At 35.9% G+C, this 20938-nt stretch overlaps 3 protein-coding genes across 9 annotated transcripts in view; 1 reads left to right on the top strand and 2 right to left on the bottom strand.

Annotated features, from left to right (window-relative positions):
* Positions 1 to 1375: 1375 nt before the first annotated feature.
* On the bottom strand, positions 1376 to 9118 carry tmem74b (transmembrane protein 74B). 2 transcript variants are annotated; one of them, XM_001337915.8, is made up of 2 exons: positions 9044 to 9118; positions 1376 to 3243 (listed from the first exon to the last, which is right to left on the bottom strand). In XM_001337915.8, the coding sequence occupies exon 2, from the start codon at positions 3192 to 3194 to the stop codon at positions 2505 to 2507; it is 690 nt and encodes a 229-aa protein (XP_001337951.1). In that variant the 5' UTR covers positions 3195 to 3243; positions 9044 to 9118; the 3' UTR covers positions 1376 to 2504. The 2 variants fall into 2 exon arrangements, with proteins under 2 accessions (XP_001337951.1, XP_068078164.1); XM_068222063.2 differs by having other exon boundaries at positions 2284 to 3243; positions 9040 to 9118.
* Positions 9119 to 11369: 2251 nt separating this feature from the next.
* Positions 11370 to 13398, top strand: blcap (bladder cancer associated protein). The gene is made up of 2 exons (NM_131493.2): positions 11370 to 11624; positions 12545 to 13398. The coding sequence occupies exon 2, from the start codon at positions 12667 to 12669 to the stop codon at positions 12928 to 12930; it is 264 nt and encodes an 87-aa protein (NP_571568.1). The 5' UTR covers positions 11370 to 11624; positions 12545 to 12666; the 3' UTR covers positions 12931 to 13398.
* Positions 13399 to 19663: 6265 nt separating this feature from the next.
* ripor3 (RIPOR family member 3) overlaps positions 19664 to 20938 on the bottom strand; it is an 87143-nt gene continuing 85868 nt past the window's right edge. For 3 of the 6 annotated variants that reach the window (XM_009302697.5, XM_073952934.1, XM_073952933.1), the window contains exon 23: positions 19664 to 20005. In XM_009302697.5, coding sequence (XP_009300972.1) covers positions 19908 to 20005 — 98 coding nt within the window. In that variant the 3' untranslated portion in view covers positions 19664 to 19907. Of the gene's footprint in view, positions 20865 to 20938 lie in introns of all 6 variants that reach the window. The other 3 variants (XR_012407344.1, NM_001012499.3, XR_012407345.1) reach the window with 3 other exon arrangements.

The raw sequence follows: 20938 nt of genomic DNA, 5'->3' as shown, positions 1-20938 counted from the left end.
TGGTGGTTTAGTGCTTAATCACAGACAGCACACAAAAACACACAATATAATTATTGTAATTTACGAAAAAATATTGCAATTTCATATTTTTGTCAATATCCCCCTAGCAATGAGCTTATTCTTAAAGCATACAGTAGCCTATATCTGTTGTGTTAACGAGAAGACGACAGCTTTGTAACCCGAACGTTTATATTGTAATATATATGTTTCTACTTTAACCTAATGCGCATTGCACCATTACAGTAAAACTTCACATTTTTGTTAGCACAAATCTACTAAATTACCATCCTGATAGATATTGTAAAATAGATATTTCGTTTAAAACATTTAGCATTCATATGTCTATTCCCTTGGTTGCAGTACATTGTCTTCTACTCCAAGAACGTGGGCTGACGACAACGAGTAAGTGTGTGTTACACATATACAAAAACACCAACAGTATACAAATACAAACAAGCCTAAATGTGTTCACGGTGAACATTAGTAACATCTTAAGGCATATTGCATCCTTGGATAATAATAGCTTGTATATATTCCACTCATAGTGTCTTAAGTGTAGCAGTTGTAGGTTATACAGACATTTATTTCAAGTTTTGTCGAGTAGCTGATGGCGGTTTGTTCTGCAGCATGTTGAATTATTATGACACTTCACCATTGTGCTTTCATTCTGTTGTCTTTTAAGGAGTTACCATTTCTTTTTGCATCATCACATTCGGTGTTTTAAGAGTGTTTGCCAGGAACTTGGCTGAAATGATAACAGTACATGCAAGGCAGCATTAAAGGGGACCTATTATGCAGAAACGCTTTGATTGACATTCTCCCTTTGCACGTGTCATCAGAGGGAGAAAGCCCCGCCCATTAGTGACAATCTCTCCCTCGTTATCTTAGGACGTTGTCTTGTTTTTGAATCTGCCACTATGCTGACACATAGGCATTTAAAGCCCCGCCCTCTTTTGAAAAGATCTCATTTTAATTTAAAGCATCAGTCACCAAAATGGCACAACTAGGGTCAAAGAGTATACGGGGCAATTTCAAAGAGATATAAAACATTATTTGGGGTTTTTTTGAGCTGAAACTTTATATATATTAGCGACTTATTTTGCGTCTTGTTAAAAGGGGCATAATAGTTACCCTTTAATAAGTTATCATGTATGAAAGTTGCACATTTCATGAACTTAAGTAAAATAAAATTTTAATAATTTTTTGGCACAAAGAAAACAAAGCCTGTTTAAGAAGGATTAAAATGTTCAAGATTACTATAGGTAAGGCATTCATTTGTGCGCCAAACCAGAAGTCCAATTAATTATAGTAAGTCAAATCATGTTGCTTTATATATTTGTTGTCTTTACAGATTTTTCCATGTCTTAGTGTATTGTTGTTTGTTTGTTTGTTTAGTTGATGATTTCGGCCTTAGCCTTTCTAGTTTGGTTGATAGAAATGTCATATATATACAGTTGAAGTCAGAATTATTAGCCCCCCTTTGAATTTCTTTTTCTTTTTCAAATATTTTACAAATGATGTTTAACAAAGCAAGGAAATTTTCACAGTATGTCTGATAATATTTTTTCTTCTGGAAAAAGTCTTATTTGTTTTATTTCTGCAAGAATAAAAGTGGTTTTTAATTTTATAAAAACTCTTTTAAGGTCAAAATTATTAGCCCCTTTAAGCTATTTTTTTCGACTGTCTACAGAACAAACCATCGTTATACAATAACTTGCCTAAATACCCTAACCTTGCCAAATTACCCAAACTTAATTCAGGGGGGGCTAATAATACTGACTTCAACTGTATGTTTTGCAACAAAAACTTAAAAGATTTTTCTTTTGCTTAATTGCATATCAAATTAGCACCATGTTTGTTTTTTTTTACTATTTAACCATCCAACTGCCTCATGCATTGATCAGCATTGCCATTTCCACTTATTATACAAAATTATGGAATATTCAGATTTTTTATTTGCAATTAAATTAGGAAATTCTTTTATTTTCCTTATTCAGATTTAATTATTATCATTTGCATATTGTTAGTAAACAAAGTTGTATATTTGTTAGTTTATTTGATTTCTTTGGCTTCTTTTCATAGTTTTGATTGATTTTACTGAGATCTGGCAATACAGCAAAACATAACGGTGTCATCAACCTTAAAATTTATTTAAAAGCCAAAATCTTAAATTTACCAAAACATTCATTCATATTTTGGTTTTCTATATGCAATTAAACTATGAAATATTCAGATTTAATTATTATCATTTGCATATTGTAAATGGATAAAGTTGTATATTTGTTTATTTTTTTGTTTGTTCTTGTTGGCTTCTTTTCGTAGTTTTTTATAATTGATTTTACTGACATCTGGCAACACACAGAATGTATTGATGACAGCAACCTTGAACTTAAAGCAATTTAATTCAAAACCCAAAATATAAAATTGACCAAAAACATCATGCTGCTGCCTTGCATGTACTTTTTCCTTTAGGAACTGTAACTCTTCAGTGTGATTTGGTTGTGCTACGTGTTTAGCGTTCCTGCAGGAACCTGATTACCGTTGGCCGCATCGGCGGTGGTGTTCGGTTCACATTCCACAAGAGTGTCCCTCCCGTCACCTTCAGCCAACTGCCTCATCCTCATGTTAATGGATCCGTATGATTTCATGGGTCTTCTAGCGAAAGTCCTCCTCCGATACAGTTCTCCTTTGCATATAGACACCATTAATAAAACAGATAACAGCATTCCTCCCAGAGTGAGCAAACCCAGTCCTGCAATAATGCATTTGTCAAGATGAGAACCGAGTTGTGCGTAGTACATCTCCAGTTTCTCCATCTGACGCGCTGTCACTTGGTCCGGGTTGACTTTTGCCTCTCTTGGGATGGTGTAGGCGATTACCACTAATATGATCCCACTCACCAGGAAAACAAGTGCGAAAATGAACCCGTAGTCCACTGAATGGTCGTTATACTCGAGCTCGGGTTCGTCTTCAGAGCGCGGCGATGGCACTTCTCTCTGTATAGGCAGCGGATTTGATTGGGAGTCAATGGATGTGAAGCTAGGTCCAGATGCTCTGGAGGTAACGCGGATCCTTGATCCCGGATCCTCATCCTCGAATGATGCATTTTCGATGCCTGTTGATGGCCGTGGTCCTGAGGAGGCCTGAGGACGTTCCCCCAGTTCACGGAGCTCCACGGCATTCAGAGACTCCATCCACACTGAGTCCAGGCACTCATGTTGAATCAAATGCCTCTTGTTTTACCTTTAAAAGACAGTACGACTTATTTTATGATTGAACAACAGAGCATAATATTTAAGAAACACCAAATCACAACATTTAAATTCCAAAGTCCATTCTAGTCATCATCACAATTTTTTTTTTACTGTAGATAATATCGCAGAAAATGTCTAATAAAATAAAACACGGTAGTAGGGATGGCTCGATACTATAATTTTGGATTCAATAGACCCTTTTCACATTTCCTGGTTTCTCTGCAGCAGAAGTCGTCATAGTTGGGAGAATGCAGTAAATAAGAGAATACAACAAATACATTTCTACAATCCTATTTGCTAAAATAATAAAAGAAAAACTCCATGATGGTGTTATCAAGACTTACAGAAAAAGGAGAAAAAAATTGTGTGAGATTGATGACGACTGCCAGAGGAGAGAAAAATGTCAAATTTACTCTCAGCCCCATAGACTCTGCATTAGAAACATCTCTCACAAGCAGTAATTCGTTTTTTGTAACTTAACGCACAGATGATATAACACATTCATAAATGCATATAAATATTCATCCGTTTTTAAAAAAAATATAAATATTAAAAACTTTCAAGGATTTCAGATTTTGATGATCGTGTAAATGTGTCATAACAGTCTTGTGAAAAGGGTCCATACGATACCAGAATGTAATACCTCGGTATTGATACTACAGGTCATATGAGTAGAATTTATGCACTTGTCTTGCCCTCCTGCATGGTGTAAATGGTGGTCTTTTGGACAACTGTCAAATCAGCCGTGTTCCCCATAATTGTGTACAATAATTGTGTAGCCTGAACACCTACACTGTTTCTCAATATGCGTTCTTCAGCGGTCTTGCGTCCTCGTGTTATCGTGTAACTTCATCATCAGCTGCCTAAGTTCAGTTCCAATACTCAAGACCGCAAGTATGGAGGAAACTTCCCAGATGTGATCTTGATATCGAGGACGCACCGATGCAAACTTGAGCACCGAACTCGCTCTGGAAGTCCCAGAAGTCATTGCGACTGGAGGTGGGAAGCGCTGCATTTTATTTAGATTTATTATCAAAGTTCAGAGATATGACTTATTTCCCTCAGGAGTTTCTCTAAATGAAATGGTGAAAGTAAACATTACCATGAATATCTTAATTAAGGAATAAACACATTAAGGGTGTTTGTTTGCTGAAATTCGTATTAAAATCAGTTTAATTTATATTGTGCAACATTTATTTATAATGTTTTTATGCAAAGTACATATTTTGAAAAGGGGAATAACAATAAATTGTTGTATGAAGGCTGTATTGTTTAAATAATTTACCATTAAAACCATGTGAAGGTCATGTGACCATCAGGAAGAACGCAGCATCTCAATTCTCAAAGAACTCGTTCCCTGCCCTCGCGGTCTCCTGAGTTCGTTCTTCTGAGGACACCTGGCAAGATCGGTCTCCACAAGAACACAAGTCCGTTCTCTGCGTTCTTGATATTAAGAAACAGCCCTAGACTGAGAGCCATTTAAAAGCCTTTGCAGGTGTCTGAGTTAATTAGCTGATTAGAATGTGGCACCAGGTGTCTTCAATACTGAACCTTTTTACATTTGCTGCGTCCCAAATGGCACACTATACACTATGCACTCACGCACATATGCACTTACACACTCAACAGCATAGTATATGAATGTAGTGTCGTCTCAAATGGAGCACAAATGTTTTTTTACTAAGCGGAAATTCTAAATTTTGCTTTCATAATCCAAAATAAAAAAGTTATCCAACATGTCTGATAGCTCCGACCCTTCCGCTATGTGAGCAAAGCTGCGGCTGTTGAGTGCGTAATTGTCCATCATTCCACACTTCATTTATTTTTTTTTTTTATTTGACATGGACATCACAGTTACGCTGGACAACCAAATGCATTTGTTTAAGTGTTTTAGCAAACTTGCTTATTCTCAACACCTGTCCACAGGAGGCTCAAAAATCGACAAAATGCAAATATAATAGAAACATACACAACATTACAATTCTTTACATACAATTACTGCAGGCAAAAGCAAAGGCGACATGATCCAACCAACTAACAGTAGACTATTTGTGCAAACACTGCTGTTTTGTTTTTAACCACTTTTTAAGAGCAAAATATTTAGATTACTTTCTGATTTTAAGCTAACTGTTTATGTCGATGTAATTTGCAGATGATCCCTAAAACTCCGTGCGCGAATATCAAACCTTAAGCCAACTTTTCTGAGCTAGGAGGTGATTGGTTTTCTAAAGTATTTCCCAGTTCAAGCTCGAGGGCTTGTGCAGCTTCACGAAGCCGCTGAGGAACAGACTTCGCCATGTTTATGCTGCCAAATGTCCCAAATAGTCCTCGTGGCAGCTGTGACGACATAACCTAAAACCTGCCTTGCAGCAACGGTGGCCGTCTGTGGGCGTGGCCAGGCCAGAATGCATTTTCAATTTCAAATTGGCTTTCATTCGTCGCGATGTGTTAAATGAAAATGCATTATGTTATTTTCATTTTCATTCTGCAGCAAACATTGCACATATGTCTTGGAAAATGCTAACTGAAATGCAGAAATACACTGCCTTTTACATATTGCATTATCGTTTTGCGTATTACATTTCAAAATTAATTTTGCTACACACATTTTGCGTTTCCTAGACGCGAGCGTAAATGCATTTAGGACAAATAACATTTAAATTATCATTTTGCTACAGTTTCTGCTTGTACTTTATTTACATCAAATTCAGTTTGTGTATAACATTTTCAATTTAGTTTTGCTACTTAAAAAGCTTTAAAATATGGATACAATTTACATATTAAAACAGTGTTTGAAATGAGAAATGCAAACAATGTAATTTCATTTACATTTTCATTCTGCACCAAACATTGCTCATATGTCTTGGAAAATGCAAATTCAAATACAGAAATACATTGCCATTTAACATATTGCATTGCCATTTTGCATATTACATTTTGAATTGAATTATGCTACTCGTATGCTTCCATACAGAAGTAGGTATCTGCACTGTTTATGAATTCATTCATTCATTTCCCTTTGGCTTAGTCCCTTTATTTATCAGGGGTCACCACAGTGGAATGAACCCACATCAACACAGGGAGAACAAGCAAACTTCACACAGAAATGCCAACTGACATAGCCAAGGCCACAGTTCTAACCACTGAGCCACAGTGTCGCCCTGCTTAAGAAATTTATATTTAATTTTCATGTCTCATGTAAAACATGAGCTTGTTACCAAAAGGTTACGATTCTAATTTAAGAGCGGACACGATCAACACTGTGTCCTTGAGAAAAGGATGTTAGCTCCGGAGGATAGTGCATCCATACAGTATGTGTGTAGGTGTACATGCTTACCATGAAAACTGTGATGATCTTAAGCTCTTTTAAGTGTGTTTACAGTTAAAGTATTCAGATATCAGATTTGCAGGATAGTTGTGGAATGATGGTATTATTTAAAATGAAACTACTGCAAGCTATTTAACATGACTGTCACAATAATAAGGGGGCTTAAGGAATGGGGATAAATTGGCAATAAAGCAAATTATGTTTAGGCTACTGTACATCCACTTCTCCTCAATCAACTGTGTAATGTTTAAAATAATATACAAAAATCTTTCAAATGGACAGTTCCTTAAAACAAAGCCATGATGTAATGAATGCCACACTAACATTCTTTATATTGTCAGTATTATATCCCTTTATATTTATTACTTTTGTGCAAAATTAACTTTTTTTTCCAACAAATAAAAAAAATGGATATTAAAGTTGCTATAAATTAATGGCTTTGCTTCACTAAGCAGAGTTTAACCATGGTATTTTTAAAAACACAAAAAGGAAAAACATGATTTCTACACTTTTGCTTTGTAAAAAACACTGTTATTGTCTTTAAAGGGACCCCAAAATTCAAATCTACTCACCCTCAAGTGGTTCCAAAATTAAGATATTTTGGGGAAAAAAGCTGAAAACCTGTAACTATTGATTTTTTTTATAATAGAAAAAAATACTATGGAAGTCAATGGTTACAGGTTTCCAACATTTTTCAAAATATCTTCTTTTGTGTGTGTGTGTGTATATATATATATATATATATATATATATATATATATATATATATATATATATATATATATATATATATATATATATATATATTATCCCATAAATCGATAGTATATATATATATATATATATATATATATATATATATATATATATATTTATATATATATATATATATATATATATATATATATATATATATATATATATATATATATATATATATATATATATATATATATGAGCAATTACAGTGTTATGGATGTGACATTTGCAGTAAAAACTCAACTTATAAATTCACAGTTAAAGTATATGTTAACATTATATTGAAACATCTGTTTAAATTTTCCAGAAGAACTAACCACAGAGTTAAGGGACCACATAAATATCTATCTGTAAACATACTTTGTACTTTAAATTAGGAAAGTAAACATGGGTTATGGATTCAACCAAAAAAAGTCGACACAACCCAAAATAAATAATGCTAATCAAAAGGATAAGAGTTGCTCACTATAGAACAAAAATGATTGTTTTTTTTTTTGTTTGTTTTTTTAAAGATTTTTGCATTTATGAGGAAAAAGCGTTGTTATTGATGTGAGGCCTTTCTGTTATGGATGTGACAAATGTGAAATTGGCGCTTGTGTGACTTTGGTAAATTAAATATAATAGTTTGAAAAAACTGACAGAGACATTTTTGAGGATCTCTAAAGTCCTCTAAAATACTTGCTTACAGAAAAAAAAACTTAGAAACAGTTTCTGTATTTTGGTGAAAATTAAATTTTTAGTATTATTATATATTAAAAAAAAATTCAGCGAAACTGCGGCTCAGTGGTTAGCACTGTTGCCTCACAGCAAGACGGTCGCTGGTTCGAGCCCTGGCTGGGTTAGTTGGCATGTTCTCCCCATGTTGGCGTGGGTTTCCTCCATGTGCTCAGGTTTCCTCCACAGTCCAAAGACATGCGCTAGGTCGTAGTGTATGTGTATGGATGTTTCCCAGTACTGGGTTGCACCAAAAAGGCCATCCGCTGTGTAAAACATATGCTGGATAAGTTGGCGGTTCATTCCGCTGTGGCTACCCTTAATGAGTAAAGGGACTAAGTCGAAGGAAAATGAATTCATGAATGACTGAACAACTGAATTAATGAATGAATATTAATGTTCTCGCAATATTAGCACATTTACCATGTCTTGTAATGCCTACCTATTCAATTAAAATGAATGTAAGGGTAGAAAAATCTGGTGTAAGTTACAATAGCGCTTGTTTCTTTGTTAAATGACATGTTTTACCTGAACAGTGATTCTTGACGAGGATGGAGACCATTCAAACAGCTCATTAGCAAAAACACTGTTATTGCGACGTATAAATAAGAAAAAGCTAAACAAAACACAGAAACAGCAATGTGGGCGATACGCAGAGATGTTCATTCTGCTCTAACGTTTACGGTTTACCTTCATGATCACAGTGGCCCATTTTACCTGACTTTACACCCTTACAAACGCTTAAAACCGACAGCGATAACAGCTAGAGCAGAATATCGACTGTAATTCGCCAATGTACGTTGTCAATAACACGTTTTATCCGATGGTAGTTCAATAAGATATGACCTTGTAATACCGCAAGTATTTTGTTTTCCACGAATATTTAAAAGCCGTGCAACAAAAACCCAAACGTAGCACGCGAACTAGCCTTTACCACCTTTGTTATTCGGTTATTTCAACGTTTTTTGGAAAGAAAACGCGTACCTACCTTGACGCGGGATCGCTCCACAGATCTCATAGTAACGGTGTGATGCTGACAGGAAGACCTTTCCACGGAGATCTCGAGGGAGATTTAGCCATGCGCGATGGAAACACTATCATTTTTTCAGCATTCAACACAAATGCGACAAGATGTCAGATTATTCATCATCCGCTGCCTGGCGATGTATATTTTGCATTGTTTATGTACGGGTTGGTTATGGAGTGCACCTTTATCATGCACTGTGGTAGTGTCCTCGAGCAGAGATGTGCTGGAGTTGGGGATTTTAATTAAATATTGAAAATTAAAACAATATTTCATTCTGTCAGGTGCATTGCTTTGTATTGTGTGGGTTTTATTTTGTTAATATATTAATTTATTTGCTAAAGTAGTCAAGTTTTATATGAACATAATGTAATATATATATATATATATATATATATATATATATATATATATATATATATATATATATATATATATGATTCAAAGCTAATTTAGATAGATAGATAGATAGATAGATAGATAGATAGATAGATAGATAGATAGATAGATAGATAGATAGATAGATAGATAGATAGATAGATAGATAGATAGATATTGTCTTATTTTTAAAACTGCATAAAATATGGAGTCAGATCAGTCTCAAAAATAATGTTCACAAAATAAAATTCACACATGCACAGCACAATTGACATTTATAAAATCCAATTTGTAAATTCAAAAACAATTCATAAATACACAAAACACAATTTGTAAATTCAAACAGTTCATAAATGTACAAATTTCTATTCATTCGGGCATTTGCGCCTTTTACTTGTAAATTCACAAATACGATATATGCTAAAGTATGCTGAAGGACTTTTAATTTTTCAGTAACCTGGGTCAAGCAGTTGTTGCTAGATCGGACATGGTTGCGGCGAGAAGTTAATGAGAATTATTTATATTATTCATTAAATTTCCCTTTTATTGTATTTTGTTAACGTCTACCCCCTACCCCAACCTTAAACCCAACCATCACCATAATGTAAAAACAGTAGATGTACCGAGTATAATTTATGCTATCGATTAAATAACCAAATAAATTGTATTAAACGCCTATCCCCACCCCAACCCTAAACCCAACCATCACAGTAGGCTACTGTAAAAAATACCAATTATTGTTATACAGTGTCATAAACAATTCTGCTATATTGATGTGCATATCGCACTTCCAGTCGGCTGTGTATCCAATCTAAACTTTACCGGGTCAAGCGATTGCAGTGAACTGTATGCTGTTACAACATTTCCGCGTTTGTTTACTTTAAAAATCAACGATTGTCACTGGCTGAGTGATATAAGATATTAAGCGGGTCTTAGAATGTACGAAGCACTGTATTAATTTTCCCCGCCATGTCTTTAAAATATGAACATTTATTTTACCCCAGTATATACAGTACAATAAAGCTTCTGCGCTAGCCTGCTAATCCTGATCCTGCGCATGTGTGTAAACAGCTTTTCATCTCATTTTACACTTGAACAACTAAATGAATGCTTAAGTCTATTTAACTATGTTTTAATTACATTACAACATCGATGCTGTAAAAGCAACCATATACATTTAAAAAAAGTCACATTAAGCTTTCACCGGAAGTTTAGCAGTATGGGAAGAAACCATATTGCATTTTGTCTTTAAGAAATGCGTTTTGGTTTTGTGAATTGTGAATTGTGCTGTATGTGTATGAATTTTATTTTGTAATTGTAGTATGTTTTTGAGACTGATCTGACTCCATAATAAAACGTTATCAGATCTTAATAGATAAAAACAAATCTATCTTTAAAAACTAGCTGTGCTTTCTTTCTTCTGACCTTAGCCCTAAGAAATGTGTGTTTTAATAGCTCAAATATATACAGCAACACATTAGCCATAATTTGCTAACCAGCTAAACAATTAATTCTCTTGAATATGTGTTATAATACACTTCTCAAAGGATTTCTGATTAGTTCAGTCTGAATTGTGTGGGAAGCACAAATTGATGCTTCATAAGCACTAAAAGCCAGATGGTGGACTAAGTGCACGAGTGTGTAGGCATATATGTCAGCAAAACACATTAGGCATAGTTTGCATTGTTAACCAAGATACACCTTTTTTTCTCAACCTTGCAGTTATATTACAACTAAATGTTGTAATATAACTACATATTACAACTAAATTAATGACAACCATCATATGTTATATTTAGTAAGTAGATATGATGGGCAAGGCAGATACATAAGGTACCATGGTTAATTAATTTGTAGTATAATATTTGACAAAACATAAGCATTAATAATATTAATATAATTCGTAAGGATCATTATCGAACGGTCTAATACAAATACAATCATTTAGTAAAAGAGCATAGGTAAATGTAATAAAGAAACCGAAAAAAATGTGACACTTTTTGAGATATTTTAGAGAAATACATTAATTTTAACCAGGCATCTGCAGGACACACCACGCCGTCATTTGGGTCCTTGGAGTGGCACAAATCTACGCAATCACCCAAAGAGCTGAACTCAATGGCGAAGGCTTAAATGCGAGATCAGGATTGAATTTGAAGAATGGCAGGTCTGAACATGATCATTTCACTCTTATTGAGTTTTAAGATTTGCTTAGTTAAGATTACCACCGTCATATATGTTTACATGTGTGGGCGGACGGTTTATTTTTGCGCTAACACCTAGCCTCAAGCTAACGCATGCTAGATATCCGGTTAGCCAACACGCTAACGTCACAATGTTTTTATTGTTCGTATATTTACGGTATAGATCACATACGTTCATGAAATACTAGATCAGTCTAACATTTAACAGTAATGCTATACTAAACGCCAGATTTCTTGCTTTTGTGTTGTTTATTGTCGATCCTTCGTGTAAACAGAGTAAGGAATGAAAGCTGAATTTCCTTTAGCTTTGCATTTAAATTGTTTTAGGGTTGCTCGAACTATTCAACTTAAATAAAGGAAGTGAAACATTTTAAATGTTTATAATGAATTGTAACGCCACAATAACAACATAATTTAAATATATTTCCTAACGTTTATTGTCGATTATTTTTTGTACGTTATCTCTTGTTAAATTAAATGCTAATCTCAATGTAGGGATTTTTGTTATGAGCTTAAAACTATAGTCTCACTAGGTAAACTTAATAAATGCAAAGTAAATATATTTTTATTTTTTAAACTAGTTTGTCTATTTAAGTTTAGTAAACCCTTAAATATTTAAATGTAATTAAATCATTTGTTGAGCAATTGACTGTTTAAGGAGAATATCTAGCCACGTACGGCATTAACAATACTATAATCGTGTTTACATATTAGTCAGACTGTTCATATGTAACTCAAGGCCAGCATCTAAAAATACCCTCTGGCCTCATAATCTCTTAAAATACACCCTGATGCATTGACCTCGGTGCCTTATAAGGTAATGCAAGTCGAGCAGTGAATTGTGTGTATTAAAATGTTTTCTCTCTCTCTCCTTTTCCAAAAGGCCTGGTCTCGTATTTGGATAGCACGTCTAATCCCTCACAGACACACAAGGGATTTGTGTTGTAGTAGCGTCACATCGGATATATCTGAGCTCATACAAAGCGTCCCGCTTTCGCAGAGACCATGTACTGCCTCCAGTGGCTCCTCCCGGTCCTCTTGATCCCCAAACCCTTAAATCCGGCCCTGTGGTTCAACCACTCCATGTTCATGGGCTTCTACCTGCTCAGCTTCCTGTTGGAGAGGAAGCCGTGCACCATTTGTGCCTTAGTCTTCCTGGCGGCGCTGTTTCTCATCTGCTACAGCTGCTGGGGAAACTGCTTTCTGTATCACTGCCACGATTCTCCACTGCCGGACTCAGCACACGACCCCAGCATTGTGGGCACCTAGACTTATTTTGTTTCCCCCCCCACACACACACATACCCTGGATGGTGAGGCGCCAGGAATGCTGGGACGTTTCAGTAGTTTCTACCCACTTTGATGCTGTAAGCGCCGCCTTTGATCCCTGACTTGAATCTCCTTTAGCGCGGCGGTGCAGGAGGGCGTCTGAAGCTTGCATGGGTTCCATTCTCGTTGTGTTCGGTACACATTCTTTCATTTCTGGATGCTGAATTTTTCCAAAGGGGTCGATGATGATGATGATGATGATGATGTGTGTGCGAGAGTGTGTGTAAACGTTTGTATATTGCGATTTTTGGGTTTCTGTTCACGTGTCAATAATCAGTATGAGTCTCCTAAGTGTTACGCGGATGAATTTGGTCGCAGGTTGAGCTGAAGGTGTGTGTGCTACACTGCTGAGATCGCTCAAATGCTGTCAACACTTTTAATTCAATAAAGTTTCTAATGATCAGAGTCGAGATGTTATGTGTGTATGTCAAAAAATATTTATTTTAAAGCTCCCGTGAAATTAAAGTTTTTTAGATGTTCGTAACACCATTGTAGGTTTTTAGGATATTGATAAGCCAGTACACTCCAAAACAGACATGACGATTCATGTTTAGAAGATATAAAACTGATATTAACATGGAGGTCTGTGAGATTAATCGTATCGCAACTGTGATTTAAAACGGTGTGATTACCTCATCGCAAGACGTTGCAAAATGAAATGTATTATTAATTTCCCCCGCCCAGAGCAACAGGGTATATGCCGAGCTAGTGCTGTTCTCATGCTGATACACTTCCGGTGACCTGTTATTGTGAACTTTTTTTCCATTTTATACGGTTCCTTATACAACATCGATGCTGTAATGTCATTAAAATACATTCAGTTCAATAAACTTTGTTCAATAAACTCAAGCGCAAAACGAGACAAAAAGCTGTTTACTCGCACGCACCCGTCAGAATCGGCAGGCTAACGCAGAAACTCCATTGAATATACTGGGGTAAAATAAATGTTCATATTATAAAGATATGGCGGGGGAAAATGTAATTTAATGCAGTGCTTCTTGTACAATCTGAGACCCACTTTAAATCGGATATCACTCAGCCAGTGGATATCGCTGATTTTTAAAGAAAACAGACCTTAAACTCACCGGATTTTCCATTGGCATTTAATTCGCCGGAAGCGCTTAACCCAGGTCACTGGCAAATTAAAAGTCCTATTAGCATGCTTCGGCATATACCCACTGCATGAAGCTGCGGTCACATCGTTCACACCGAAAGCGACAGAGGCGTCAAAGTAGCCGGAAGTCATCCATTTTTTATTGAGAGCCCGCGGCGAGGAGCTGCGTGGCGCGTCTTCTCCGGCGTGGGCGTTGAGGAGAGTTGAAATCAAGTCAACTTTATGGTAATGAGCTATGACGCGGTTCGGCGGCAACCAATCAGAATGAAGACGTCCACCGCTTGATAAGAGTTCAGAGAACACAGACCTGTGAACTTCGATTTCGACCACAGTTGTTCCCAAGGGTTTGATGATTGCGGTCGCCGGATTTACAATGTTTTCTTACAGGAACATGCATTAAATAAGTTACTGGCGAGTTAATGATGTTCATTAAAGTTATATAAATTTATCTCAAAAAAGCGGGAAACTCAAGCGACAGTACTCCTGCTTCAGGATATTTCAGACGTATGGACACATATTGGATAAATAAAGAAAAGCCACACTAGACGCAACTTGATCTTCCATTGTTGTATGAATTTGATAAGAAGTGCGCTACATTTTCACGCTAGAAACATGTTTTATGCAGGAATGTAACTGATATCCTGCAACGGCTCCTTTAAATACGAGATCAATGTAGCGAGTTTTGACGCTCTCGCCGCCGAAGCTGAAGGCAGACAGCGTTGTCGCCAGAGCAACCTTGGATGCTCTCGCCACTTTCGGTGTGAACGTACGGTTAGAGTTTCAGCGTGGGATATTCTGTCGTGCGGCGCTGTGAAAAGGGGCGGGATTAAACAAGCTTATTAGGCATTTAATAAAGGGAGTGATTGCTCCATGTTTTAAATTTCTGTCCAGAGAGTTCATGTTTTGATCCTCGATTGGTTTCACACAGTCAGGTAATTCGCAGGTCAGAGTTCACCAAGCTTGAACTTTGCACCGCAGCAACCTGCAAAACTTGACGCATGACCCTGTGTTTCCAGTCTGACGCATTCGCGTGCGTATGAATGGAAGTCTATGGGTGGAAAAGCCCAGTGTGACCGCAGCTTGACTGGTGTCTGTGTGTGATAGTCTTACTAGCCGATTGAGTGAGCACACATTTGTTCTGCTCAATCAGAATTGCACAATCAAAAAAAAAAACACAAACATTATGAACCTGCAGGCCCGGAGACCCAACTGCATGCTAAGACCTGCACGCTCAGACGGCTAGACCTGCACTTCCAGACTTATCGTTTTCTCAGACAGTGCCACCTGCTGTTTAAAAGATCAACTCACCTGAATTCAGCTACTAATAAATTGTAATCTAAACAAGTTTTCTACAATAAAATATTACGCTATGATTGAATACATTATATAACAATAAACATACTAGATTGATTTAATGCATTAATTCTGTTGTATTTTTATTAATAGTATTTGTAAATTGATCTTGTTCAGTTACTTCAATATTTTCAGTCATTTGTTGTTGTTTTTTCAAATCATTAAGGGTTTATCACTGTTTAGTATTGAGTTGAGGGAATGAATATTATCTTCATATACATTTCTTTACATACAATAAATTATAGTATTTATAGTAATTTGCTCACAACAAACTTTATTTTTGAGTACTTTTTCGTGAGGTCCCACAAGTCATCAAGCTGTAAACAATGCAGAGAAAAAATGGTAAATAATAATAATAGGGTTCTTTTTTTTACGTGGAAAATAACATCAAACAAAATATATGCTGAGTTTCCCAGAGTTGGGTTGCAGCTGGAAGGGCATCTGCTGTGTAGAACATGTGCTAGATAAGTTGGCGGTTCATTCCGCTGTGGGGACCCCGGATTAATAAAGGGACTAAGCCGAAAAGAAAACTAATGAATGAAATAAAATGCTTTACATTCTTGTCGGGGAGATTTTTCATTTCTTGAGCAAAAAGCAGTGGAAATATCTGCAGCCTTTGGTGCACTGTATTAGTGTTGGCAGAGACCCCCCTTTTTAATTGTAATATCTTTCTGTAATATCTATCTGGGGAAAAATACACAAGTCACAAGCAAATTATTTTTTTGCTTTAACCTAAGAGAGCTCATATTGTAAATTATATGCAGATTAACTGATATTTTGATTTCCAAAAACTTATTTGTAATCATTACAGAACTTATTAACAATTGTTTACTGCTATTGTGCTACTGTTATTGTCTTTGGTAGCACTTTCAGATAAAATCAATAACCTTGCTGGCGTGTCTGATGTTGCTACTTGCTAGTAAGTGCTGGTCTGAGCGTGCAGTTTGGTCTCTGGGCCTGCAGCTTCACCCAACCCAACAGCAGGTCATCCTCCCTAACTTGAGTTCAACTTGTTTACAGACAGGTAAGGTCATTTTATTTGTGCTTATTGTTTGCTCTAGGGAAAAAATGAGTGTTAAATTTCCGAATGTTTAAAAACAAATTTGAATAAATGTTTAAGTTAATATCTTTTCAGTTTCTTTATCAAACCAACACAGCATTTTAGCAGTAGGAAGCTACGATACAGATTATTGAGCTGAAGCTTGACTACAAAATTAAATCACAAATCAAAATAGCAATGTCGGTCAAAAAAATAAAATAAAAATCGCAATTAGATACTTTCCTCAAATCGCACACGCACAGCCCTATAAACATGTAAAGGCTCTAGTTTGTCACTTCCAACTAAATGGTTCAACGGTTTTATTTACGTCACCTCATATTTCAGTTTCTCATCAAATCCTGACCAATCAAATGCTGTCTAGTTTCTGAGATGCCCCGCCCCCTTAAGGCACTTCACATTTGATGTGCTTGAGCTCAACCACTCTCACTGGCTGAGCTGTGATAAAGCAAAACACTATTGGCTGTTTTTTTTTTTTTTTTTTTTTTTTTAAGTGGAGAAGCAACGCTATGTCAAACATCGAATTAAAGAAAGCATATTTCAAAGCACTTCATGGGACCTTTAAGCAGCTTTTTGTTAACGGCTTCCGTGTGGATCATTCATTCATTCATTTTCTTGTCGGCTTAGTCCCTTTATTAATCCGGGGTCGCCACAGCGGAATGAACCGCCAACTTATGCAGCAAGTTTTTACGCAGCGGATGCCCTTCCAGCCGCAACCCATCTCTGGGAAACATCCACACACACATTACGGACAATTTAGCTTACCCAATTCACCTGTACCGCATGTCTTTGGACTGTGGGGGAAATCGGAGCACCCGGAGGAAACCCACGCAAAGGCAGGGAGAACATGCAAACTCCACACAGAAACGCCAACTAAGCTGAGGTTCGAACCAGCGACCTTCTTGCTGTAAGGTGACATCACTCCATGTGGATCAATCATGACTTATTTTCTGCTGTTTGCAGCTCCTGATCAACATGCAGATCTCAAGGGATGTTTCTTAATTAAGGCAATACATCTACTTTAGGTTAGCAGGGCGAGTCTCATGAAAGCTGATTTACCAGACGAACCTGCTCATTAGGCAATACAAATGACTTTGAAAAGGGCCTATTAGTAATCTTCTCTGTGTCAAGTTAAACTATTGATCTTATTCACGTATGAGCAGGCGTAGTCATTGCAATCTTTTTTTATTCCGGTCTCATTCACTTCCATCTTAAACACTTCAGTGTTTTTTCTCCAATTAATAATTAAGTTAAACTAGTCTAAAAACATTTGTAAAGTATTTTTAGACATTTTACCCATATACAAATCGTCAACTTGGAATTATAAGTTTCTGTCTGCGTTCTGAATGATTTTGTGATATTGAGCTTTAAAGCTTTTGCATTCCATGGCAAACAGTGTGTGTGTGTGTGTGTGTGTGTGTGTGTGTGTGTGTGTGTGTGTGTGTGTGTGTGTGTGACATTTGTTTTTTGCATCAAAAGTTTTAAAATGTAAACAACTTATTAAATGAAAACTTATTTGCATTATGGGATGCTTTTCATAAGAATGTCAATAACCTAATTTTGACAAAAAATGTCAGATAGAACCTTATAAGTCTAAGGTGACGAAATGTTTTAACCTAAATTTAGTTGATAATGTAGTCAAGCCTGAACTTATTCATACCCCTGCCAAATACAGGGTGCCTGCAAGGTCCTAAAAAGTCTTACATTTAAAAAATTTAATTTTAGGCCCTAAAAAGTATTTTAAACGGGTCGTCTATATTTTGCTTTGTCCAAGTAAAGCTACTGAATTGGGCAGACATTCATCCAATGACCAACAACACATCTTAATAAATCTTTTTTTTTTTTTTTTTTTTTTTTACATATGTTTTTATATATATATATATATATATATATATATATATATATATATATATATATATATATATATATATATATATATATATATATATATATATATAAAATAACTGAGGTTATATATATATAAAGTTTTATATCTAAATATAAACATATATAGTGCACGTTTTTTTTATAGATATGATACATTTTTTGTAGAGATATAAATCACAACAACTGTTTAACATTTTTACAGCAAAGTCCCCAAGTTAAATTCCCTAATCAGAAATAAAAAATTAGATGATTTCTCACGATATTCCCAGGCCATTAAAAAAATCTTAACCCTGCGTCTGAAATTTAATTCCTAATGGTCTTAAAAATTCTTCAATTTGACTTGATGTAACCTGCAGAAACACTGTAATATTTTGTCCACAATGATGTGTCTTATGCATAATTTTATTATCTTTTGGGAAAAGTCTGTCATTTCTGGCCAAAATAAAAACTTGCTGGTTAAATTAAAGAAACTTGAAATCAGAATTTGCCAGGGGTATGAATACTTTCAGGCTTGACTTTATATCTACTGACAAACCATAGCAGGATGATAAATGAATTATGAAATTGACATTCAGTTAATTATCAGGTTTTTCCACAGAATCAAAAATAAAAATGAATAAAAAAAAAATGAATGAATTGTTAATATATTACTGTCAATTTGGTGGGCAAATGTGTTCGTCCAAAGTCCAAATCTTAATGTTCGTCATGCATTTTTATTTTTATGTCTTCATTTGTCCGCTTATGATGAAAACACAACTATGAAAGATAATTTGTAACTTTTCACAATAAGGATTTAATGCTTTTAGGGCAGCATATCTGGGAGTCCAAGCTGGGTCAGTTGGCATATCTGTGTGGAGTTTACACGTTCTCCCCGTGTCGACATAGGTTTCCCCCACAGTCCAAAGACATGCACTACAGGTGAATTGAATAAACTAAATTAGCCGTAGTGTGTGTTTGTGTGTGCATGTGTATGGGTGTTTCCCAGTAATGGGCTGCGGCTGACAGGGCATTCGCTCTGTAAAACATGCTGTGGCAACTCCTGATAGATAAGGGACTAAGCTGAATGAATGAATGCTAATAACAACAGGCAATAATAAAATTGTTCAACAAGATAAACTACATTAAAATAGTAGATGCTTTAGAATCATTTTTCGTTGTTGGTTCATGTTAACTAACAAGTAAATATTGTAATTAAAGTAAACTATTCTGAAGTGTAGATATTTAGATGTGAGAAAAATAAAGACGCAGCTTAATGAACCATCATAGTTCTCTTATTTACATTTATTGTCAATATATTTCGTTTACTCATGTTGATACATAAGAAATATAGAAGACAGTTTATTCATAAATACTTCACTTAAAATAAAAAGTTAAAATTACATAAAATAATAAACCTGCATATTATTAAATACTTGGCAATACATGTACACACATATGGAATGTGTCCAATACAAACGTCAGTGTCTCAGCACCGTCCAATCAGGTAAGGGACCGGGTCTTTGGTCTGCTATAAGATCGTGATTTCGGTTTCCAGGTTCTTGTAAGCCTCATCCTGCAGCTCATAGATCTGGTCCATTCGCTGGAAAGCCATTTGACCTTTTTTACCTGAGAGAAAAAAAAAAAATGGAGAATTCAGTCTGGGAGTGACAAAAAACAAAATACAAGGTATTATATTCCGGACAATGGTAAATTACATATAAATAAAGGGACAGTTCTGCCATAAATAAGCAATTCCTCACAATGAAATGGTTCTAAAGTTTTTGATTGTTTTCTGGTGAAAACAAAAGAAGATATTTCGAAGAATGTTGGAAAACAAGCAGCCATTGACATACATAGTAGTATATTTAGTATAGGTTTCCTTGTGTTCAACAGAAGAAAGAAGCTCAAACAGGTTTGAAACAAATGGAGCATGAGAAAATGATGGATACATTTTAATTTTTGGTTAAACTATTCCTTTAACTGGAAAGAACTTCGGGAACATACACTCACTGGCCACTTTATTAGGTACACCTATCCAACTGCTCGTAAACAAAAATTTCTCATCAGCCAATCACATGTCTGCATATAGAAAGGCAACAGTACCTCAAATAACCACTAGCTACAACTGAGGCATGCAGAAGAGCAACTCTGAACGCACAACACGTCCAACCTTGAGGTGGATGGGCTACAGCAGCAGAAGACCATACCGAGTGCAACTCCTGTCAGCTAAGGACAGGAAACTGAGGCTACAATTTACACAGGCTCACCAAAATTGGACAACAGAAGATTGGAGAAATGTTGCCTGGTCTGATGGAGTCTCGATTTCTGCTGCGACATTTGGATAGTAGGGTCAGAATTAGGCATCAAAAACTGGAAAGCATGGATCCATCCTGCCTTGTATCAATGGTTCAGGCTGGTGGTGTAATGGTGTGAGGGATATTTTCTCAAGTGGTGCTCGCTGCAGAGCCATTAGAGGAGAGGTGAGCTCCAGAGAGGGGGAGCTTAAGCTTGAGCTCCACCTTTTTTGCACTTCTTCTACGAGTGATGTCACTGGGGGTA

Source organism: Danio rerio, chromosome 6 (genome assembly GCF_049306965.1).
Source record: "Danio rerio strain Tuebingen ecotype United States chromosome 6, GRCz12tu, whole genome shotgun sequence".
Classification (NCBI taxonomy): Eukaryota; Metazoa; Chordata; class Actinopteri; order Cypriniformes; family Danionidae; genus Danio; species Danio rerio.
This window is presented reverse-complemented; position numbering and strand designations above follow the sequence as displayed.